Genomic DNA, 25,604 nt, shown 5'->3' on the forward strand with positions numbered 1-25,604 from the left:
CCCATACAAAATCGTACACACAATATACTTCACTATAAAGTCAATACAGTTCACTATAAATACGATATACTACTTCACTATAAACATGCATCACAAACACTTCACTCTAAGCACATTTTACTTCACTAAAATGATAAAATAGTGCATTATATGCATGGATCACAAACACTTCACTCTAGCCATTGAATACTTTACTCTAGCCATTTTAGTGAAGTATATTAAACATATAGTGATATATATTGTGCATATACTGAAGTATGTTTTGAATGCCTTATATTGTACTGATTTTCCATTTTAGTGAAGTATATTGAGTATATAGTGATGTATATTATGCACATAGTGAAGTATATTCTGCATGCGTTGTAGTGTACTGTTTTTTCATTTCAATGTAGTACATTGAGCATATAGTGATGTATATTGTGCATAGTGTACTGTTTTTCCAATTTAGTAAAGTATATTTGAGCATATAGTGAAGTATATTGAGCATATAGTGATGAATATTGTGCATATAGTGAAGTATGTTCTGCATGCCTTAAAGTGTACTGTTTTTCCATTTTAGTGAAGTATATTGAGCATATAGTGATGTACTCCCTCCGTCCCACTTTAGGAGTCCCGGTTGAGTTCGGCACGAGTTTTAAGAAATATAAATGAAAGTTGGTGAAAAAAGATAGTGGAATGTGAGTCCTACTTTTATATATTAGTTTTATAATAAAATGTGAGTGGAAAAATGTGAGTGGAAAAAGGTGAGTGGAATGTGGGACCTATTACCAATTATGGAATATTCCAACCGGGACTCCTAAAGTGGGACGGAGAGAGTATATTGTGCATATAGTGAAGTATATTCTGCATGTGTTTTAGTGTACTGTTTTTTCATTTCAGTGAAGTATACTGAGCATATAGTGATGTATATTGTGCATATAGTGAAGTATGTTCTGTATGCCTTATAATGTACTGTTTTTCCATTTTAGTGAAGTATGTTCTGCATTCCTTATACTATGAACCAAATATTAATGTAAAATATGAACAAACTATTTAATGTAAATGAACTAAATAAATTTTACAGTGAACAAAAGAGACTCATGTTATGAATTATATCACTTTGTGCAATTGTTCATGAAACTTGTTGAAGTTTGCAATCATTTTTTCCACATCTATGTCCATATGTCTACTACAATCTTCAATCATAGAAGCCAAAGTTTCATTCATGATCTGCTTCCGCTGTTCTATGTCTTTTTCTCCGTCTTTCATTAAGTATACCTGCAATTTTTGAAAATGTTAATAACATCATTCGTTATAAAGGCAAAACAATTCATTGTAAACAATATATACATCACTATTAGCATAAAACACTTCACTATAAACACAATATACTTGATTCAAATGCCAAAATGGTAAACTCACAATATACTTCACTATAAACACAATATACTTCACTCTAACACTAGAATACTTCACTCTAAGCATGTTTTAATTCACTGAAATGGAAAAACAAAGCACTTTAAGCATGGATGACAAACACTTCACTCTAACCATGAAGTACTTCACTTTAAGCACATTTTACTTCACTGAAATGATAAAATAGTACTCTATAAGCATGGATCACAAACACTTCACTCTAAGCATGAAATACTTCACTGTAAGCACGTTTCATTTCACTGAGATGAAAAAATAGTGCACTATAACCATGTATCACAAACACTTCACTCTAACCATTGAATACTTCACTCTAAACACGTTTTACTTCACTGAAATAAAAAAAAAACTGAGCAATATAAGCATGGATCGAAAACCCTTCACTCTAAGCATGAAATACTTCACTCTAAGCACGTTTTACTTCACTGAAATGAAAAAATAGTGCACTATTAGCATGTATCACAAACACTTCACTCTAAGCATGAAATACTTCACTCTAAGTACGTTTTACTTCACTGAAATGATAAAATAGTGCATTATAATCATGGATCACAAACACTTCACTCTAACCATTAAATACTTCACTTTAAACGCGTTTTACTTCACTGAAATAAAAAAACTGAGCATTATAATCATGGATCACAAACACTTCACTCTAACCATTAAATACTTCACTCTAAACGCGTTTTACTTCACTGAAATAAAAAAACTGAGCAATATAAGCATGAATCGAAAACACTTCACTCTAAGCATGAAATACTTTACTTTAAGCACGTTTTACTTCACTGAAATGATAAAATAGTGCATTATAATCATGGATCACAAACGCTTCACTCTAACCATTAAATACTTCACTGAAAAGAAAAAACAGAGCAATATAAGCATGGATCACAAACACTTCACTCTAAGCATGAAATGCTTCACTAAAATGAAAAACAGAGCAATATAAATTAATGATGCATCATATACTTTACTATAACCATAATTTGATTCACTGTTAAGCATAATATGACTCCATGTAGAGTTAATATACTTCATTCATATGTCAAAATAGTATACTCACGTTTCTACATTTTAGTTCATTGTAAATTGAAATGAATAAGCACAATATGACTCCATCGTTAACCTGAAATGCAAATAAAATCGGTAAAATGAACCGTTCCTGTAATAAATAGGTCGACGAACATACGTTTATGAATTGAAGGCATTAGGTATGTTGAATCGAAGGCAACGACGGAATGAGCAACCAAAAGGAGGCGACAACAAAGTGAATCAAATGAACTTTAGGCGCAGCTGAAGAAGGCAACGGCGAAGACATAAAGTTGTCGTTTATGAGTGAGAATTGGTAGAGAATTCGAGCAAAAGAGAGAAATCGGTGCAGAGTCGATGGAGAATTCGAGCGAAAGCGAAGAATTGATGGAGAATTTGAGCGAAAGAGGAGGATCGGTGGATAATCGATGGAGAATTCAAGCAGAAGAGATAGCGGGCAGAAGAAAATTAATCTAAATGAGAGGAATTCAAGTTCTAACTACAACTTTGTTTGTTAAATGACTATTTTACCCCCCTTTATATAGTGAACCAATTCTTGCTTATAGTGAAGTAATTTTTTGGACCAATTTTGAAATCCTATACTGAACAGCCCTTGATTTCATAATCTTGTGATTGAAATTTATTCTCTAGTTATACACTTAGGGCCTGTTTTGTAGCCTTGACAGGATTATGTGGGATAGGACTTTAGTGTGGATTATATAAGTGGATTTGTCATGATTATTTAAAATTTAGTCTAGTGTTTTTTAAGTGGGATTCGTATCATGTTAATCCAGTCATTTGTTTTGTGTATTTGAATGAAAGTGGACTAAAATTTGACTAGACAAGGTTGCCCCCAATTTTTTTTTTTCACATTTTCACCGTATTCTTTTTTCCCCAAATTTTATTTGGCATTCCCACCATAAATTTCTTTTCCTCCCCCCAAATTTAAACTCCTGGAGAAGCCAGGAACAAATAAATTCAACCTCAGACAAGTATATAAATAAGTAAATATGCATTGGATTATCAAATATTTGATCCGATTAAGACATGTTATATATACATGGATGCCCTCATTCATATTTCATATCCCAAATGAATATCCATTCATTCAAAACAAGTGTTTCTATATGAGCTTCTAAATTAAAAGCTACCACCTACTTGCTAAGTTAAAGGCTCTCAATTCAGAAAGAGGCATCGTGCATAATTTATTTTCAAATCCCAAACAATAAATTACCATGCTCATAGGACATATTTTAACCTCTTGTATAAGCTAGGAAGCAGTAAATTCAACCTCAAACAAGTAATTATGACAAGATTTGTATTCTCAAACAATCAAACGCCTATAACCAATTGCAACATATGCATCGCATATAATGGCCGATTGCTATATCTGAGAGAGACAGAGATGACGGCTGGCTTTGAGAGAGACAGAAAGAGTGTTTGGCTTGCAGCGAGGGTTTGTCGGAGCTTGTTGTCAATTACACCAGATAAAGCCTCATGATACAGCTTCGTCAATTACGATTTGACCTTCCGTTTCTTCGGCAGATTTTGGCGGCGGAAGAGGTACCCAAATTATTTTTCAATTTGCAATTGAAAATTTGAGCGGATGAAAGGTAAATTCTTCGACAGATTTTGGCGGAGGAAGAGGTACCCAAATTATTTTTCTATTTGCAATTGAAAATTTGAACTGATTTTGTAAGGGCAAAATAGAAGGGTAAATAAGGAATATTTTGCATTAGTTGTGCTACAAATTCCAAGATGGGTTTTTAATCCATTTAATTTTGGTGGATTTTAAACCTGCATGTATCCATTAGGAACAGTTAAAAAAAGCGGGTCAATGGCTTTTCTCCCGGGTCATGCAGATTATTAATCAAGAGTACAAAACAGTGTGATTTCTGTGGATAAATCATATAATCCAGCCCTATCAAGGCTACAAAACAGGCCCTTAAGGAGAACTTGCCCTATATCACTACTTGCCCTATCAATGGCTTTTGTAGCCCTATCAAGGCTACAAAACAGCCCTTAATAAATAATAGTATTGAGAATATTGAAAACTCTGCGAATATCAATAAATTTGAATACGATAGCGATATTGCAGTCTAAGAATCATAAGTGAATATAATATTTATAATTGAATTAATTGAAGAATTAATAAAATAAATACTCTGAAATTCATATTTCATCCGCCCACATCCCAATTTTCTATCTGGTATATTTATTTGCTACTACTACTATTCTTAATTCCCATGTATGATTAGTTACACAATCTTCAACTTCTGTATAGTTTAACCAGTTCATGAAATTTAAGTTGGTAGTGTTGGATTTTGAATTTTTTTAAAAAAATCCCCCTGAATTTGAAATTTAATAAAAGAAGTAAACATAAAATAATCTTAATTTAATCCACATAGAAATACACGTGATAAACATCGGAACTCATCTGATCTGATCTACTCTCTGGTTTCGAGTAAACCATTGACCTCCGCATCTCCGCCACCACCACCACCACCACCGCCACTACTATGATGGGCTCTGACAATCAGGGCTATGAAGATGCCCGTCTCTACACAACCAAAGACCAAATCTCTGCTACCTTGCTCCACCACGAACCCTCGCCCTCCAACGGCTCCAATTCCTTTCACGATCCTCTTTCTTCATCTTCTCACTTCGTCGACATCCCCACCTCCGATCACCCCCACTCAATCGAAACCCCCAATCCCACCCACAGCTCAATCAATTCCATCCTCGAGCCTCCTTCTTACGCCGAAGCCGTCTTCCAATCCTTCGACCTACACTCCGTCGATTCCCCCCACACCACCGCCCTCGACCACTCCGCATCCGCCTCCCCCAAATCCTTCTCCACATTCCTCAAAATCTCCGTTTCCGATCCCAAAAAGGAGCCTGGAGCTACTTCTTACTTCTCCTACTTGATCACCACTTTCACGAATATGCCTGAGTTCAGCGGCACCGAATTCAACGTCAGGAGAAGGTTTAGGGATGTGGTTGCGTTATCCGATAGGTTGGGGGAGAGCTACCGAGGGTTTTTCATTCCCCTGAGGCCTGACAAGAGTGTGGTGGAGAGCCAGGTGATGCAGAAGAATGAATTTCTCGAGCAAAGGCGGGCGGCGTTGGAGAAGTACTTGAGGCGGCTTGCAGCGCACCCGGTGCTGAGGAACAGTGAGGAATTGAGGGCGTTTTTGGAGCCTTCGGATGGATTGCAGCTGTCGAGGGTCTCTGATTCGGCTTCAAGGATGCTTGAAGGAGCGGATTCGACTGAGGTGGCGCAGCCTGCCAAGGGTGGGAGGGATTTTTTGTGGATGTTTAAAGAGTTGAAGCAGTCTGTGTCAAATGACTGGAGTGGAACAAAGCCGCCATTGGTTGAGGATGATAAAGGGTTTCTGGATAAGAAAGAGAAGATGCAGGATTTTGAACAGCAGCTCATAAATGTGTCTCAGCAGGTATATATCTCTCAAGATAAGTTTTTTAATTTTCATTTCTATCTTGCATTGCATGTTTATTATTCCTAATCTGAAAATTCCTATGAATTTATGGCATTGATTGAGGATCGTTGACATTTCTAATTAATTACTCCTATTAACCAGAGTAGTAATGGTCTTGAACTTTGTTTGTAAACAATCGAGACCTCTTTGGCTAGCGATGATATTCACTGGTAGCTTGAGATGCTATGAGCTTTTTCAAGAATTGTTTGTAAAAGCAACCTTTTCCTTTATCAGCTCTACAAATGGTTGAGTCCATTGTGTTAAACTTACCTACATCTGGAGTTTCCAATGAAAATCTGGTATTGCGGTTGAGAAGGGTGCAGCTGGTGGTCTTCCAGCATTTAGTATTTGATGTTACTGCTATTCATTATAAGTATGGGTTCTCAGGAAGAAAGATCCTCCTCTCCGTGGCACACTGTCAGTTTGTCTGTCCTATTATTGATTCTGGGGCAATTCTTCCGGTCATAGAGGGGTTGAGAGAGAGAAAATGGTTGTGAAAAAGGAAGACTATCCATCCTCAATGGTCAATTTTCACAAGATCTTGACTAGAATCCATTTTAATTTTTTATAGGCTTCTTGGTAATCCGTGATCAACTTCCTTTTGTAGTACCCTACCTCCAGAATCGGCGCATCTTTAGTTTTAGTGACCAGCGATGGAATTGGAATGGTAAAGTAAACATGGCCCTCATGGCCTATTTCCGTGAGGAACCTTTCTCGCAGGTCACAAACTGATTGTTATCTGCGCTCCTGCATGCGGCCTGCCATACCATAATGCCTGTTATCTAGTGCTACAAGCTTCGCCAGACACAAGCTAGATGAGGGCGCTCTGCTTCTGCTTCTGCTTCTGCTTCGTAGATGAGGCTCATTATCCATCTCTTGATCCCTCATTCCACCAAGCTGCTGTCACTGATTCATTCAAGGAGTAGAGTCAGTAGACTCTCCATTTCATTGTGTTATCTTATTAGCGCATGCATTAGCCCACTGTTCCCCCAAAAGAATGCACAATTTATCGTAAAAACTTCGTATCTTGTGGACAGAATAATGAATGGTTCTAGAATCCAAACAACTCTCATAGTGCTAATAACTTTCAAAATTCAGATGTAAATTTGCAGGACATCTTTGAGGATCTATACGAGTTTGTTGGCCTTGCCTTCATTGTGGCTTTGATATGATTTAATTTTAGCTCTGGAATTTTCTTATAGTCAGATGGAGTATTTTATTTTTCAAAAAGTTGCCTTTTAAACAACAAGATACCTTTTTTATCTATAAAATGTTTGAGTTCTCTGTTTTAATATTAGTTGGGAAACTCTGACTAACTAACTACACCTTGTGGCTTCTATTTGAAAGCACAGCAAGACATTGGGGAGACCATGGGCCAACTGGGGTTAGCTTTTGTCAAATTAACCAAGTTTGAAACAGAGGAAGTTGCTCAGGATTCCCAAAGAGCCCATGCTGCAGACATGAAAAATGTGGCAACAGCTGCAGTAAAAGCAAGTAGATTATATCGAGAATTGAATGCCCAGACAGTTAAACATTTGGTAAGGGTATTATTTTACTTGGAAGTTGGAAATCAGTCTCTAACTATTGTTCTTTCTGCATTTGCACTATATGCTGCTGGTTAACACTAACATTAGTCGTACTTACATTTTGTTAATACAATTAAATGCTACAGTAGTTCCTCTCTTATTGATGTATAGCTTATCTTAATTTATCGTAGGATAAACTTCATGAGTATCTTGGGGTGATGCTTGCTGTCAACAATGCATTTTCAGACAGAGCAAGTGCTTTCTTGACCGTACAAACTCTTTTATCAGAATTATCATCATTACATTCAAGAATTGAAAAGCTTGAAGCAGCTTCATCGAAGATATTTGGTGGTGATAGATCGAGAATTAGGAAAATCGAAGAGCTACGAGAAAATATAAGAATAACTGAGAATGCCAAAAGCAGTGCAGCCAGAGAATACGAACGAATAAAGGTAGGATATCTAGCCTTGTAGTCAAAAGCAATAAAAGTTTGTCTTGAATATAATATCCCACAGTGCTTCAATTTTTGCAATGTTCTGTTGTCACTTGTCTCATAATTTGCTTGTTTAAATTTGTCATTAATGTACATCTCTGTATCAAGTTGATACTCCTTTCCTTTTGGAAACCAGAACTTTGGTAGAAAATAGATTATTCCCCTTAACATTGAGTCCATTGATAAAAACTGTTCTCTCTATACACTTGTGCAGCTCTTTCGGTGCTTAGAAATTAAGGGGACCAAGTTTTCTTTTGTGATTTTTTCTACACCAACCTGGTTTAAAATGCATTTTAATAGTTCCCCCAGGTTTACTTTGCTTATTATTTATCAATCAATATATCATGTTCTGGTTTTAGTAACATAGGATACCAAAACAAATATTAACTGCTGAGGGTGTACACTTAATCAGATTCTGATTCCTAAAAAACCATGAATGGGTTCTTCAGTCATCAAAAGTGGCCACTCCTTATCTCATTGCAGCATTTTTTATTGATAAGTTCCTAGACCAGAGTAGAGAATGTTGTACTGAGCTATCACGTAAAGCATCATTTATATATTTATGAAAAGATCATATAATTTGATATTTAATGAAGTTGGGGAAGAAGTCATGAACTCTCCTAGATTGCTGAAGCTGATCTTTGAGTAAATGAAGCTAAGGTGTGTTTCTTTGATAGGAGCTGATGTGTGTTTCTTAACATAGATAATTGAAAAAACAAGTCATTTTTCAGGCTGCAATATACCTCTCAACCTCTCTCATCACAAAAAAAAAATGAATAAGAAACTTGTCGTTTCCTGCTGTAACCAGTTTCATTTCAATCAAATACTTCACTATAATGATTCTTCAGGAAAATGATGCTGCGATTGGAACCACATTTTTATTTTGTCATTTGTCAATAAGTATCTGTAGTGATTGGTTCTCTGTCCAGATAAAAAACTCTTGCAACATTTATATATGACCTTTAATCCTTGAACCCATTGACTCTTTTTTCGTTATGTGAGAATGTTCTGGTCCATCATATCACTTGCCCCTTTCGGAAGTCTACCAGATCAATTTCCTTCGTTATGCTTGCCTTATTTTTAGCATTTCTCTTCATGCTAATACTTGCAGAGTTGCAAATGCATTGCAAAAATTATGTTGAGTGTAAACATTTGAAGTTTACAGTAGGAACTTCCTAGAACAACTAAACTATTACTAATTTATTTTTTATGAATTGTTAAATTAATCCAAATGTGTTTTTCTAAACCCAGACCCAATGATATGTGCATTGGAGTTTTTGGTCTTTAAAATAAAGTATTGTTGAGGAAGATTGGTGCTTTATAACTGAAAAGAATTCTTTCTGATGAAGTTTTTCTAAAATCAAATATGGTCTATAGGACAATTTGTTGTCTGCAGGTATAGTTTACCTCCAGCAGCCCCTGGGGAGCTACTTCTAGATTTTATGCAGATTTCCATTAGTCAGTAAAGTTCATTGTGAGGGGGTGAGGTTTTGGGAAGATGTATGCATGGGCGGCAGACTATTCTTTAGACTATTCTATTGTGTTCATTATACTGTATCTCATCTTCCCCATAGCAAACACATTGCTGTTTTGTATCCACAATCACTAACTCTTTCTTTCATTTTAAAATCTTTAAAAGATTGAATGAAATAAGTGTGTTCATTGCTGATGGCCATTTGGAAGGAGGTAATATTTTTGAGATGGAAGTGTTGGGCTGAACTGGAAATTTCACTTGCAAATCCTTTCTAAAATTCTTCATTTCATAATCACTTGTCCCTTTCCTTTGCATCCATGGTTCAATTCTCTTGAGGCGTTTGGTTTTGGTGGGTGGGATAGATAAGATTGATAGGATATAGTAGGATTTGATTATTTGGATAACTTAATTTTGTGTTTTTGATTGAGTGATTGTGTTGCTGGATAAATTGAAGGATTATGACTAAACTGCAAAAATTAGAAAAATAAGATTCTTATTTTATATAGTCATGCAAAAATGCATAAGTTGAGGACAAACAAAATCAATAATATTTTTGGTATGATATTTTGAGAATTTTGTATTATAGATAGGAGGATGATTAAATAATCAACCCAACTTTGGGGTGATAAAAATAACCATCCAATTGGATGATTAGCTATGTGCTGAGTTATCTGTCACGAGGCTAATCAGGCAAACCAAACATTTAATTAGAGTGAATTATTTTATCAATCATGCCTTATCACTCAAACCAAACGTCCACATAATGACTGTTAGTGTTGTTGGGTTATAAGCTGCCCAGTTATGATTTGCTATGGGAATGCTTTCCAGTCATTATTTTATCATCTAACTCATGTGGTTATGGCTAGCGCATATGTTAATGTGACGACCTGGATTACATATTAAGCACAAAGTCTTGAGTCAGGTGAGTTCTGTCATTTTTGCGGTCTTCATTAGCAAAAGAGGTCAAAAGTTATGGAGTGTTATGTACCAACTGTATCAATCACATTTTAGGATAATGAAGATCCTTGGGAGATGCATGGTATAGCGGGATAGGTTAAGATCCCACCTCCCCCGCCCTAGTTCTAAAAGTTGGTACCTCTTCCCCACTGAAACCCTGTAACTTCCTGCATTCCTTTCCAAATCGGTCGTGTGACTCGTGTCTGGGTTGGGGGTCCGATTTGTTTGGACTTATTTTTACGAACTCTGTCTGAAGCCATTGTGTTAATTTTGGTATTATGTTTCATCATGTTCTTTCTTTTGCGCTCTAATCAATTCTAGATTTCCTTGTATTCGTGTATTTGAAATGTTGCAAATGCCCCAAAATGGGAAAATGGAATTTAGCAATAACTCGTTTGTGACCATTCTGCTACTACAGATTCTGTGATCTATCTTCACTTTTCTTCAATGATCTATCTTAACTCGTTATTCTCGGATGCAGGAAAATAATAAAACTGAGCTGGAGAGACTAGAGAAAGAGAAGCATGATGATTTTGTAAACATGCTGAAAGGATTCATTGTCAATCAGGTATTGAACAGCCTCATTCACAATATAGCCTTTATCATCTTTCTTTTAGCAAAAAGATGTGGTAATTCTTTTGTGTACTTGTGAAATTGAGTACCTGAATAGTTGGTGTCTTTTACACTAGAAACTCAACTCATAGCAGTGCATGTGACCTGAAAAGAGAATCTGATAGCAAGTCTTGTCATCTCAGTACTGTTATAAAGTTCCTTCTGTTATTATTCCCTTATTCACTATGGAGATATCTTCTTCCCACATAAAAATGAACCCAGTAGAAAAGAGTTTTTGGTTGTAACTCTGAATTAAGAGGTGCTGTTTGATTCATTTATGGTATAACAGGCTGGATATGCGGAGAAGATGGCTAATGTTTGGGAGACTGTTGCTGAAGAAACAAGTGCATACATCAGAAAATCATAGAGCTCTTATTAGCGTAAATATCAATCACCCACTTCTTTCTTTAATTTCCTTTCTTAGTATATTTCTTACTTTTACTTCTTTTTTTTCCATTTCTTGTATCTTCAAGATTTTTCTGGAGAAAAGAAACAAATTATAAGTACTACTTAACCATGTATCATTGATCATCGCAGTATTTGCTGGATATAGAACTTGATGTTGACATTTCATTAGTTAACCAACATAACTCCCTGGCTGTTTTGTCTATAAGTTAAAGATATATTCCCTACGTCCCACTGGGACGATAGGAGTCCTATTTGATTTGAGTATGGACTTTATAATAAAATTTGAGCGGAATAAGTTGATGGAATGTGAGATCTACTTGCTATTCATTTATGGTAAAAGTGAAATAAATTCTTATTGTGGGACAAACAAAAATGACAAAATATGACTCTGATTGTGGGATGGGTGAAGTAACAAATTTTGTGAATTCTATTATATTAAGAATCGAAAGCTATCAAACTATATAGATGTTTTGGATTAAAATTGTTGAAGGAGAGAACATGTTTAGGATAAAAATGGACTTTTTTACTCTTTATATACTCATTTACTTTGTAAGCTCAAAATGAAAACGTGACAACAACGTAGCATGCAATATATATATATATATATATATATATTATAAATGCTACAATACAATAATATATAAACGCTACACTGAAATATAGACCCGTATAGCAGTGTAGATTGTTTAGAGCATCTCCAACGGCGGACGTCGTGGTAGGACGTTGCAGAAGTCCTACCCGACGTCCGCCATTGTGGATCAAAAGGTCGGACACTCCCGTCCCATAAGCCCGTCGGATGTCCTCGGATATCCTCGCGACGTCCTACCTGACGTCCGCCATTGTGGAGGGGGTCGGACGTCCGAGTTAAAATTTAATTTATTTATTTTTTTTTTTTGTTAAAACTCTATAAATACGGCTCGTTAAATTCCGTAAATTTGAAACGCATTAATTGAATAATTGTGATTTTATTTTATTGCGGGAAGTTCTAGTGAAAGTCCTATGGGAAGTCCTAGTGACGTGGCAGGAGGTTTTTGTGGGAAGTCCTAGTGGAAAGGGCGCCACCGGAGATGCTCTTAGTTTTGAAGTATAGATATTTTGCATTGAGTTTTTATTGCATTATAGCGTTATATTGCAGTGTAGCATTTATACTATATTGCATACTACGTTGTTGTTACATTGTCATTTTAAGAAAGGTCGTCATATAATGCAAACCTACTAAAATATTCTACAAAGGTTTGTTTTTCAAAAAGAAAGGAAGAATATCTATAAAAAACAAAGCTGCAGCAATCTAATTTAAAATTTGCTACTACATGATATTGATAGCCATAGGGGATGGAATTAAGATGGATTCACATCCAGTCATGCCAAATCATTCCAAATCCTTGAAAATTTAGAGCAACATCAAACTAAACTGAGAAGAATGAAAGAATAGTGGAACAAGAAGTTTGTACTACCACCTATCTTGTATCCTAATCCTGAGCAGGTGATGCCATTGCGCCACCATCATCTCCGGAGCTAGTCGTCCCCGTCTCCGGTCTAATCTCCTCCAGCTGCTGGAGTATCTGGTGCGCCTCCGGCCTCGCCGAGGGCGTGGGGTCGACGCAATGCAACGCCAGCTTGAGCGTGTTGAGCAGCTCGTCCCCAATGACCGATGCGTCCCTCATCAGCTCCAAGTCGAAAACCTCGTTGGTCCACTCCTCCTTCACGATGGACGCCACCCACTGCGGCAGATCCACCCCCTCCCCGGCCCCTGGCGACTTCCCCGTGAGAAGCTCCAGCATGATCACGCCAAGGCTGTAGACGTCGCTCTTGGTGCTCGCCTTCTTCAGCTTCGAGAGCTCGGGCGCCCTGTACCCGAGCGCCCCTGCTGTCGCGATCACATTCGCGTTCGCAGCTGCTGTCATCAGGCGGGAGAGGCCGTAGTCCGCGATCTTGGCGTTGGCGTGCTCGTCTAACAGGACGTTGCTCGATGTCAGGTTCCCGTGGTTGATGCTGACGTTCGTGTGGAGGTACAGCAGCCCCCTCGTCATCCCCTTAGCGATCTTCATCCTCGTCGCCCAATCAATCGGCGTGTCAGGCGCACGAGCTGCAATTTAAATTAATCAACATACACATAATAAGACTATATGATCAGCAAATTAGTTGGGATGTGCATCGACGACGAACCCTACCGTGAAGGAAAGTAGCAAGGCTGCCTTTAGGCATGTAGTCAAAAACGAGCAATTTCTCCCCCTTTGGGCCTAAATAGTAAGCTCTGAGAGCTAACAGATTTGGGTGCCTAATCTTCCCCAATGCATTCACCTCAATCTCGAATTCCCTTTGCCCCTTTGTGATCTTCTCTCTGAGTCTCTTGACAGCGACTTGAATGCCGTCTTCCATGGTAGCTTTGTACACTGTTCCGTAGGTGCTCTTGCCCATGATCTCCGCAGTCGCGCAGAGAAGATCATCGGCGCCGAACACCATCGGCCCGTCGAAGTGCACGAGCTTCCCTCCCGTCTCTCCGCCGCTCCCTTCCACTTCCGCGGCAGTCGGGGGTACGCCTTTCTCCGCCGCCGCCGTGCCCCTTCTTCCGCCTTCCTTGCCTTGTCTCTCCATTTTCCTTTTCCTCAACAAGCAGCAGAGGAGAACGAAGCAAGTAATTAGCAGGATTACCAGCAACGCCCCTGCCGCGACCAGGATAATGTCTTTGCTACTCAGTTTACGACGTCGTTTCTTAGAAGCAGGCGGCGGAGGAGCTTGCGAAGGCGGCGGAACACACGCGGCCGAGCCAGTGTAGCCGCAGAGCTCGAGATTGCCGACGAATGCAGATGAATCGAATTTCTGAGCAAGCTTCGGCGGAACAAAACCGGATAGATTGTTGTACGAGACATTGAAGGAATTGAGATTGGGCAAATCCGATAGAGAATTAGGGATTTGGCCAGTGAAAGCGTTGTGAGACAACCCAAGCTCCCTCAACGAAGACAGATTCCCAATCGCAGCCGGAATTTCTCCGGTGAACCGATTGTAGCTCAAGCTAAGAACCGACAAGTTGCTGAAACGGAATAGATTGCTAGGCAAGGTTCCAGTGAAGAAATTGTGATCAAGCGTCAGCGATTGAAGCTGAAACGCAGAGAAACCGGGAATGTCTCCGGTGAGATTGTTGCTGTGGAGAGCGAGGAATACAAGCGATGGAGAGCGACTAAATGTGAGTGGCACAGAGCCAGACAAGGAATTGTAGCTGAGATTGAGGCGAAAGAGCTTAGTCGAGTTGACGAGAGTAGGCGGCAAGGGGCCAGACAATGAATTGTTAGCCAAATCAATCGTCTGGAGAAGGGGGCAGAATCCGAGAGAAGGCGGGATTGAGCCGGAAAATCTGTTGTTGAAGAGCTGAAGGCCTCTGAGATTGGGCAGGAAGCCGAGCGAGGGCGGGATCTGGCCGCCGATGAGGTTGTCGTGGAGGCTGAGCTTCCGGAGAGCTTGAAATTGGGAGATTTTTTGGGTGATTCTGCCGCCGAGGCCGCGCCAGGGCAGCTGGATGACAATGACCTGGCCCTGGGCGCACTTGATGCCGGCCCAGGCGCCAGAGCAGGCGCCGTAGCCGGAGTCGTTCCAGCTTCGCAAGAAGCCGTTTGGGTCGACGAGTTCGTGTTTGAAGGCTTGGAGAGCTTGGAGGTCTTCCTGCGTCACAATCACGCCGTCCCAAGGGTCGGTTGAATTTGCGTAGGATAGGAAGAAGGTGAGGGAAATTAGGAGCAAAATTGAGGCCTTCTTCTTCTTCATGTTGTTCAAATTTGAGTAGGGATGAAGATGGAAGAGGTTGGAACAGTTTTTGTAAGGTGGGAGAGGGAGTGTATGTTTTGTTAACGGCTAGAATTTGTGAATTTAGTTGCATGTCATTTTGGAAACTAGGGAGAGTTTTAATAATTATTAATATCATTAAATAATTAGGCCCCAACGGCTATCTTTTTCATGTGCCTGCCAACTTTACCTCGATATGCTCACGTGCTTCTCTTTTAAATGTGTATGCATTAGTACAGTGCTAAATTTGGAGTTTAAGGTAATTGACTAATTGTGCAACAGTTAGTAAATATTAAATTTAGTTGTCCGAGTGCTCTATATTTCATATGTGTATATTGTCATTACCGTATGACTCCATGGGAGTTACAACAACAATTGCCATTTAAATCATAACTTTGGTTAACAAACCACAACTTTGGTTGACTTCAGATTCATTTTATACTTATAAAATTAATTAAATCACAACTTATGCATAATATTTCTCAATTGTCACATACAAATAAAATTTTGATGAAATTTGTTGTGAACTTTGTACTTTTCGTCACATATCTTCACCAATTACTTAATAATTATCTAAAATCGACCATCATAACGTGGAATAATGCTAAATTTATCGAAAAGGTACCAAAATCGCGATTTAAGTGTATCTTTTGTCATTATTGTCTTCACCTGTTACATAATAATCATCTAAAATCAACTACTGTCATAAGATGATTTCTAATACTAAATTTATCCAAAAGTTAATTAACCAAATATCATAATTTATATAACAAATTTCATCAAAATTTTATTTATATGGGACAATTGAAAACTGTGCATAAATTGTGATTTAATTAGCTAATTTAATAAGTTATGAGATGAAACAGTAGTCAATAAAAAAATTATGATTTAAATGAAAAAAAAATTCAATAAAAAAATGTTGCAGAGAAACGAAGCTTGAGATTATAATAAGCTTTCCAATCTCTCTCATACTACTAGTATTTACCAAATACTCCATTCCTTTTTTAAAAAATAGAAACTATTTCCATTTTGAGTCGTTTTTTCTCTTATTCTCTCTTACTTTACTCATTTTTCTTTTTCTATCTCTTACTTTACCCATTCTTCTCATTTATTTTACCAATTGTGCATTAAAATATGTATCATTTTAAATGTTTTTATTTTTTGAATACGGAGGGAGTAATTTTTATTAAGATTGTTGGCCATGGATGAAGATGGTATCATTTTAACCAGGTTCTAATTTTATAACTTATCTAGTTTTCTTATACTAGTATTCATATTTGTCTCTAAGTTCGTACGTTACTAAGAGTATTTTATTTGAAGAGGTTTTTTGAACTGCTGTGCATTTTTTAATCGAAAATTGAAATGACATAATGAAGCTAGAGCAATAAAATTTGTATGCCAGCTTGTTTTATTAAATTCTTCATTGGGTATTCTTTCGTGCATTCAAATTCTTGAAGGTATACTCGTATCACTAAAGATAATATTTGGTGCAATTTTGATATTCTTTTTTTTCATTTCAGTTTCAAATTTTGTGTAGTAGGAGTATTGTTATTGAACAAAGTTAAAAGAAAATGGATCATCTAGTACTAGAACGTAACCAGTCACGTTTCTATGGAGAATCAATTGACGTTAGGTAAAAGTAACTCACTATTTACATATTTGTAAAATTAATTTACTTTATCGAAAGAAAAGCTATGCTTGTATTAATGCATGTTAGATTAATATTGGAGTTGTGAATTTCATAGCCTAATGGTTAATGGGTTACGGAACTTTAACTAGTGTTGCGTGAACTAAATAAATAGTCTCTATATTTTGATGTTTTGATGTCACGCAGTTTCTCAAAAAAAAAATATTATGAAAAAGAGTAAAGGCCAAAACTGGTCCTGAACATATGACCATTTTATGATTTTGGTCCTAAACTTTATCTTTTGAATTTTTTGGTCCTATACATTTCACATCGGATCACAATTGATCCTCCGTTAACAATTCCGTCAAATTTTAACATTAAAACTTTTAATTATGATTTTTAACTCACTAATTATATCATTAATTATTTAAAATAAAGAAAAGAGAGAAATTCCAAATCAATCATGAACGGCATCTGCATCTCCTTCGAATTCCATCTCCGCAATTGTAAGCGCCGCCACCGGAGAGCTCATCTGCCTCCCCCTCCCCGCAACCGCCTCCGAAGCGCTCCATTCCCTATATTCCCTCTCCCCCTGCAGCTCCGACTTCATCCGCCGCTCTCCCCCGCCGACCGCCTCGATGCCGCACAGATCTACTTCGCCCTCCCTAACTGTAGAGCTAGCAGGTGAGTGGATGTCTCTTATGTATGTCAACAACAGTGATAGAGGTGGGGCGGAGGTGAGTGGTGGTGGTGGTGGTGGTGCAAAGGTGTTTGTGGCGGCGAAGGGGAAGCAGAGCTTTGTGGAGGCGCATGGGCTGGAGCAGTGGTCCGATGACTTAAAAGGAATGGTAGAATCTGATTAGTGATATGTCATCTGCATCTCCCTCCCAAATTCACCTCCCCCTCCGCTGCTCCTTCTCCACCATCATTACCACCTCAGCCCAATTCACCTCCGACAAGTCCTCCTCTTGCACCGCCACCTCAGCCCAATTCACCTCCGTCAAGTCCTCCTCTTGCACCACCACCTCAGCCGGATTCGCCTGCCCCACAGCTACCATCGTCTACAAATCTTGAAAAACATAAATTAGGAGTCAAAAATTAGAATAATAATTCATGATATAATTAGTGAGTTAAAAAATCATAATTAAAAACTTTAATCGGTCAAAATTGAGATTAGAAACGTTGACTGTTAAAATTTGACGGAATTGTTAACGGAGGACCAATTGTGATCCGATTTGAAATGTACAGGACCAAAAAATTCAAAAGATAAAGTTTATGACCAAAATCGTAAAATGGTCATATGTTCAGGACCAGTTTTGGCCTTTACTCTATGAAAAATCCCAAGATCTTGCCGTATTTATATATGAAGTGATAATTTTACTTTTCAAACCATTTTAGGACAAAAATATCCCCAAACCAAGAATGTTATTTTTGTCTATTCCAAATTTCCACAAATTACCACACTGCCACCTGCAGATTTTAAAAATAAACTGGCGTGTTGAGTGAATTATATGGTGTCTCTCACCAAAGTTTATCTCTACTCAATTGTATGATTTCTCTTGCCACAAATTGGAAAAAACCTAGGGCATGTTTTGTATGGTGGAATGGAATAAGGGTGGAATGGAATGAAGGTTGGAATGAAATGTCAATTTCCTTGGATTACCTTTGCATTTTCATCCATTCACCCATTTATTTCATCACACCAAGCAAATGAACAGAATGGAAGTAGGAATATAATGGAAGTAGGAATCACATTTCATTCCATCATTCCATTCCATCATACCAAGAAGCCTCTTAGACTTTAGAAATTCTCAGGTATTTTTAATTCTATTTTCTCTTTTTTTTAGCTATTTTAATTTCTTCCTTTCTCTTTACTTCTTTTTCCTTTGATTTCTTCTTTTCATACTGCGTGTTTAATTTGTTTCACTTTTTTTTTCATTTAACACACATTAAGGTTTAGAAAACACAAAAACACTAAGTAACGCCAAAAAGAAAACAAGATGTTCCTCTCATTGGATATCCGTTCACCAAATATAGATCGTTCGACCCATAGCGTGAATATGGTAACTATTTAGGTTATTTTCAAAATATATACACTTCAGAATAAATTTTCAAATAAAGTTCATATACGAATGAGCATTTTTGTAATGCATGATTCATTTATAATCTATCAAAAATTTAATTTGTGTGTAGTTTTGTAATGTGTGTTTCATCATGGTAGTATTTTAAAATGCAGTTTGGAATGAGCATTTTTTTTAATATGTGATCCATCTATTTTAAAAATGCAGTTTGTGTGTTTTTTCTTTACTTAGTACTTACTGTCTACTCCCTCTGTCCCCGATTAAGAGTCACACTTTTTCATTTCGGTTCGTCTCCAATTAAGAGTCACACTTCATTTCTACCATAAATAGTAAGTAGGTCTCACATTCCACTAACTCAATTAACTCACATTTTATTATAAAACTAATATAAAAAAATGGGTCACACATTCCACTAACTTTTTCAATCAACTTTTCTTTACATTTCTTAAAACTCGTGTCCGGTCAAAGTGTGACCCTTAATCGGGGATGGAGGAGTACTTTGTTTGATTTGAAACATAGGAACACGTGATGCTTAGAGTGGGTCTTACGTCATGGTGGTAATTTTCACGATTGTTTTTATTTGGGTGGGAAACTGATATACTTTGACGAATGTCACATAGATTATTTTTCAACTTTTCTAAACTTGTCGTTGATGCATAAGCATTCAAGTATGAGGCCATGTATGGTCCCTTGTTGATGAGCAACACATGGCCAGATTTCTTTCTTTGATGGAAACACGAGAAAAGCCGGTTCACATTTACGTCAAGAGATTAGGCCAGGACTTATGAAACAAAAGAAGGCTCGCCCAGGATAATTTTATCGAACAACTGCGATGGGGGCCAGACATCTTCCGACTCCATTTTCGTATGTGCCGATAGATTTTATTGACATAACAAATCATTGGTGGCTCGTGATGAACTCTTCCAACAAAGAGCAGACGTTCTTGATCGATAAGGGCTTACGAGATTGCATAAGTGAACGTTTGTACTCCGATAGCTTGCCACTAGGCTAACTTCGGACATCTTTGAAAGAGCATTCAGGGTTTGACAAGCACGTTTCATTGTCGTCCAAGCCCGGGTCGTCCTTGATTTTGAGAGGTGCTAGCCGGCATCATGTTTGTGTGCATTACCATGTACAACATGATCATTGAAGATGAAGGACCAAACGTGAAAAATTGATTCGACGAAGAAACCGATGTCACTTGTAGCTCCTCCGATGCAACTAACCCCATTCACCAAGGTGTGACACAACATTCCACTAGTACTTACGAGTTATGATGTCAGGAATCATCTCACGATTCCATCACCCACCCACGACCAACTCCAACATGATTAAATTGAACACATTTAAGCGAAATTTGACAACAACAATTCATGATTCGAATTTAGATAATGTATTTTACATTCAAATGAATTTTAGGATTTCATTTATTAATTTTTTATTTTCAATAAAATGTAATTTTAGAAATTTTTTTAAATGAATTTCATATTTTAATAAATTAGAATAAATCAATTACCTTCCCGTCCACAAAAAATAGTCCCATTTATGGATGACACAAGGTTTAATGAGAAATTGGTAAAGTAAGAGAGGTGGGGAGAAAAAGTAGGTAAAGTAAGAGATTAAGAGAATAAGAGGGTAAAATATGAAGGATGGAAGAAAAAGTGGAAAAAGTACGACATAGAAACTTTCCATTTTTAAAAATAAAACTATTTTTTATGAACATCCTAAAATGGAAAAATGAGACTATTTTTCATGAACGGATAAAATATAATTTAAAAGAAATGAAAAAAGATAAAATAAGTGAGATCCTAAATAGTTAACGGAAGGTCATGGATGGTGCTTAAGTAAAGAATGTGATAAAAAGTAGGGTGAGACCTATTAATTATTATTACGAAAATAAAGGATGAGTTGCGGATGATCTAACATTTTAATGTACTTTTCTACTCTTGTGAATATTTTTTCTCATTTTACCCTTTTTTAACCTCAATGACAATTTTGACCATTTCTAACTCATATTTCCCTCTTCTATTAATTAATAGCCTTAAATTTATGAATTGGAACAATATTTTATACTTCATTCGTCCAATAAAAATATGTTCACTTTTCATTTTCATCCGTCCTATAATAATATGGGCATTTCTATATTTGGAAAATTGTCAGCAACTCATTACCCATATACATCAATTTATTTACAACTTATATCATTTGACCCACTATTACAACTCATTAAACATCCGTCCTATAATAATATGGGCATTTCTATATTTGGAAAATTGTCCGCAACTCATTACCCATAAACATCAATTTATTTACAACTTATATCATTATGACCCACTATTACAACTCATTAAACACTAATAATAATGTGAGTTCCACTACCCAGTAACACTTTTTAAACTACCATTCTCCTCTTATCATTTCCTTTACCAACTGTGTATTAATTCTCGTGCTATTTCAAATGCTCATATTTTTATGGAATGAAAGAAGTATATAAATTGATGCTTAATGCGATGCTTAAAGTAATAAATTTATTTTATCATTTTATTAGTTTTTTGGGAACATATAAACTTAATCATTTAAATAATTTTTATAATTTTTACATACACATATATATTAGTTTTATATTATCAAATTTGAACCATATGCATATGTATCATATCCTTCCGTCCATGAAAAATAGTTTCATTTTGTTATTGTGGGATATCCACGAAAAATAGTCTCATTTCAAAAATTGAAACTTTATCACATATTTTATCCATCTTTTCTCATTCTCTCATACTTTTTCCCCTCTCTCTTAATCTTTTTCTCTTTCACTCTATTACTTTATTAGTTTCTCACTAAAATCATGTCGTCTATAAATGAGATTTTTTTATGGACAAATAGAGTATGACATTAACATATACTCCACTACTATATAAAATTCGAACCATATAAAATATGTATAAAGGAGACTATAAAAAAATTATCCTAAAGATATCTAAGATTGATTTTATTTTAAAGAGTGAACAAGAAAAACAATCCCTGAACTATGGGTTGATCTCGCAAATAGTCTCTGGACTTAAAAAATATTTACAGTAATTCTTGGACTAAGAGTTTATTTTACTTTCGGGGGCATTTTTGGGTGAAAATAGTGCAAAAGGACTAATTATGAAATAACCCCTTAATCCATGGACTACTGTAAATATTTTTAAGAGTGAAATATAAAAATAGTCCCTAGACTATGCGTTTATCTCGCCAATGAACCCTGGACTTTCAAATATCCCCAGACAACCCTGGACTAAGCTTTTATCTCGAAAATGGTCATTTTTCACTGTTTCGTGACGAAAATACCCTTCCGGGGGGTTTGGGCAATTTGGTCTTTTTACATTTTAAATCTGATATTATTTCAGTGATGTACTAAATCTGATATTATTTCAAAATTATCATTCTTCTTCCCTTTTGCCATCCTTCACTTTGTTTCTTTATTTCAATATTAGATTTAACTTTATAAAATTAAATTTTAAATTTTAATTTTTAAATATCAATAAATTTTTTAATTATTAACATTACTATTAAATAACAAATTAATAGTTTTAATCAATATCTGATAGTGTCTAATATTTAATCAATAAGGTACGATGACGTCTTAGTTTTATTCAATATTTAATAGTTTTAATCATAAATAGATCATATAACACGATTTATTCCGAAAATTATATTAGTCTTAGATGCATATTTTTTTCGAGATAAACGCTTAGTCCAGGCTTGTCTGGGGATATTTTGAAAGTTCAGAGTTCATTGGCGAGATAAACGCATAGTTCAGAGATTATTTTTGTAGTTCACTCTATTTTTAAAGTGCAATAATTATTGGCGAGATAAACTCATAGTTCAAAAACTGTTTTTGTAGTTCACTCTATTTTAAACACATGCTACCGAACATAAATGAGAGGATAAGAGAACAATGAGGGAAGATACAAGATAAAATTAATATAAATGATCAAATTTGCCTTTGAGACCCAACGAAGTAAATAGAGAAAGAATTAATTATATAAAAATTTTGAGAAAGAATTAATTATAAAAAAAAGTATTTCAAATGAATTAAAACCTTAGTCTAAAACTCTAAATACTTCTTTTGTGTAATTTAAATTCATAAAATACATCAAATATGCATCTTGCATTCACGTTACCAAATTATTACTCCTAACTACTACTAATTCAGAAAAAGAATTACGAAATTTTTTAGAATTTTATAAGTATATATTTTTGAGACACGAGGCCAAACTATTTTTAAATAATTTAACGTGAATCTCGTATTGTGTAATTTTAGATTTTATTGTAGTAATATTTTAGACCTTATATATTAATTAAAAATATTATTTAAAACAAAAATATATAATCCGACTTGCTAGAGATTAATAAGTGTCTATATTAATGCGTGAATCATCACAATCATAAGTAATAATTATCATAAATGAAACTGCCCAAGAAGTAAGAACTGTCATCCTACCTGAAAAAATTTACCCACTTATAGCGTAAACCTTAATTCAGCCGGATTTATAGGCAAATAACAAGTTTAATTCGTGTAGAGCATAACCATTAAATTAAAAGAATCATGTAGTTGTGTAGTATAAGATAGATAATCCTTCACATGAATCCACCTGCCATTTTTTGCTCTCTCTGTCAGACAGTCTGTGCTCTCTCCCTCTCTCCGCCAACCTTCCACACACAGATTTGTCTGCACCTATGTCTAAAATTCCACTAATTTTGCAGTCCCAATCAAGATTTTGTTTCACCACTTCCTCATAAACTCCAAGTTCACATTTTTCAGATTTCCCAAATCAGACAATTCTAAAAACCACTTTGATTTCCCAGATCCTCCAACCCTTGCTGCTTCTTCACAACCATGATTAATTAATCAATTGAGAAATGGAGCACAAGCTTAAAATCATACTGCTCGCAGCTCTAACCCCATTGCCACTCTTAGCCATTATTCTCCTCTCCATAATTTTGTGTTTTCGAAGAAGAGATTCGAAAAATGATGATGCAGAATTGGATTTGGAGGGCAAGGGGGTAGATGGGGCGTTGAAGTTGAATGCAGAGGAACTGGTGAAATTTGAAGGCGGTGAAGATCTTAGTGTGGTGGAGATTCTTGAGGCGCCTGGGGAAGTTATTGGGAAGTCGAGTTATGGGACTTTGTACAAAGCCAATTTGGTTAATTTGAATTGTGTGACATTGCTTAGATTCTTGAGGCCTACTTGTACATTGAGGATGGAAGAGGTTTTGCCTGCTATTGAGCTGCTGGGCTCGGTTAGGCACCCCAATTTGGTGCCTCTCAATGCCTTTTATGCAGGTCCCAGAGGGGAGAAATTGATGGTTCTTCCCTTTTACACCTCTGGAAATTTGGCTCAGTTCATTAAAGGTATAAAAATGGAATCTTTATTTTCAAGAATGTGTTTGATGTGTAGATTCAGTGTTTTTTTTTCCCTGTCCTGCTTAATGACTACTTTTTTGCTGCTTGGAATTTGTTTGCACCTTTGTCTAAATTGAGGTTTAAGTTTGTGAAACACATAAGATTGTTTAGTTTCATGTTGTGCTTGATGTTGGTTGGTTGGCATTGTGAAAATGAACATATAGAAGAAGGGGAGTTGAACTGACTTAATGTGGTTGAATATAATGCACAGATGGAAATGGGGAGGCTTATAAATGGCCTACCATATGCAGAATATCCATTGGTATTGCTAGAGGGCTTCACCATCTCCATACAGGTTTGGAGAAACCGATAGTCCATGGTAACCTCAAGTCGAAGAACATACTATTGGGTGCGGAATATCACCCGTATGTCTCAGATTTTGGGGTGCGTCTGTTGTTGAGTCCGAGTACAGGGCAACAAATGGTTGAAGCGTCCGGATTTGAGGGTTATAAAGCCCCCGAGCTGATTAAAATGAAGGACGCCTGCGAGGAGAGTGATATCTACAGCTTAGGGATCATATTTCTAGAATTACTATCTGGGAAACAGGCGGTCGATGGGAAGGATCAAGATTCGCATCTGCCAAGTGCCATGACTAGTGCAGATTTGCATCACCCGGGGATTCTTGTTGGTCTTAAGAACGATGAGAGGGTAGTCGCCGAAGATGGTATGCTCAGATATTTCCAGCTTGCAACCGCGTGTTGCTCGCCATCCCGACGACGCCGGCCTAATATAAAGCAAATCCTGGATAAGCTTCAAGACATTGCAAAGTGAAAATCATGGATGTGATGAAAGAGTCAAGGCAAAAGAGTGCCAAGTCAAAGAATGATTTTTGAACATGGGAAACACTAACTTAGGTTGTGATGAAGGTCTCATTCACCCAAGCACGTTTTGATCATGAAAAGGATGACTTGTCAAAGCAAAGGAGACTGAGTTTTGCCAAAGGTGAGACCATTTTCTCAAATCATACCATAGGGAGAAAAGGGAAAAGTAAAGAAAAATTATGTCCAAGTAAGGTAAAAAAAACCCAAAGTTTCTGGCTGCCGCTTAGAAGAATTGCATCGTGGTTGTCGATGGTTATTTCTGCAGTGGCCAAAGAGATGCCGGAGTCATAGCCGGTGGGTTGTATTCGATATTTGGTTCTGTAACTTTAGTCTACTTCATTAACCATTCTTCTGCTATAATTTTTTGTAAGGTGCAATGCTATTGTTTTGTATTTGGATGCTCCCTTTCACAACTGAGAGATTACAAAAGAAAATAAAAA

At 36.6% G+C, this 25,604-nt stretch overlaps 2 protein-coding genes and 1 pseudogene across 2 annotated transcripts; 2 read left to right on the plus strand and 1 right to left on the minus strand.

The window, feature by feature from the left end:
* Positions 1 to 4,873: 4,873 nt before the first annotated feature.
* Positions 4,874 to 11,574, plus strand: LOC125188617 (annotated as a pseudogene).
* Positions 11,575 to 12,675: 1,101 nt separating this feature from the next.
* LOC125186570 (probable leucine-rich repeat receptor-like protein kinase IMK3) lies at positions 12,676 to 15,268 on the minus strand. The gene is made up of 2 exons (XM_048082952.1): positions 13,581 to 15,268; positions 12,676 to 13,495 (listed from the first exon to the last, which is right to left on the minus strand). The coding sequence occupies exons 1-2, from the start codon at positions 15,166 to 15,168 to the stop codon at positions 12,879 to 12,881; spliced, it is 2,205 nt and encodes a 734-aa protein (XP_047938909.1). The 5' UTR covers positions 15,169 to 15,268; the 3' UTR covers positions 12,676 to 12,878.
* Positions 15,269 to 23,512: 8,244 nt separating this feature from the next.
* On the plus strand, positions 23,513 to 25,556 carry LOC125188383 (putative kinase-like protein TMKL1). Its single transcript, XM_048085191.1, has 2 exons — positions 23,513 to 24,292; positions 24,555 to 25,556. Exons 1-2 carry the CDS (start codon positions 23,800 to 23,802, stop codon positions 25,112 to 25,114), a joined length of 1,053 nt encoding a protein of 350 aa, XP_047941148.1. The 5' UTR covers positions 23,513 to 23,799; the 3' UTR covers positions 25,115 to 25,556.
* The last annotated feature ends 48 nt before the right edge of the window (positions 25,557 to 25,604 follow it).

The sequence above is a fragment of the Salvia hispanica genome, chromosome 5 (assembly GCF_023119035.1).
Source record: "Salvia hispanica cultivar TCC Black 2014 chromosome 5, UniMelb_Shisp_WGS_1.0, whole genome shotgun sequence".
In the NCBI taxonomy this organism is placed as follows: domain Eukaryota; kingdom Viridiplantae; phylum Streptophyta; class Magnoliopsida; order Lamiales; family Lamiaceae; genus Salvia; species Salvia hispanica.

Coding starts and splice junctions, on each gene's coding strand:
- LOC125186570 (XM_048082952.1), bottom strand. CDS start 15,168: ATGAAGAAGAAGAAGGCCTCAATTTTGCTCCTAATTTCCCTCACCTTC. Junction 13,496..13,580: donor CCTTGCTACTTTCCTTCACG/GTAGGGTTCGTC, acceptor TTTAAATTGCAG/CTCGTGCGCCTGACACGCCG.
- LOC125188383 (XM_048085191.1), top strand. CDS start 23,800: ATGGAGCACAAGCTTAAAATCATACTGCTCGCAGCTCTAACCCCATTG. Junction 24,293..24,554: donor TTTGGCTCAGTTCATTAAAG/GTATAAAAATGG, acceptor TATAATGCACAG/ATGGAAATGGGGAGGCTTAT.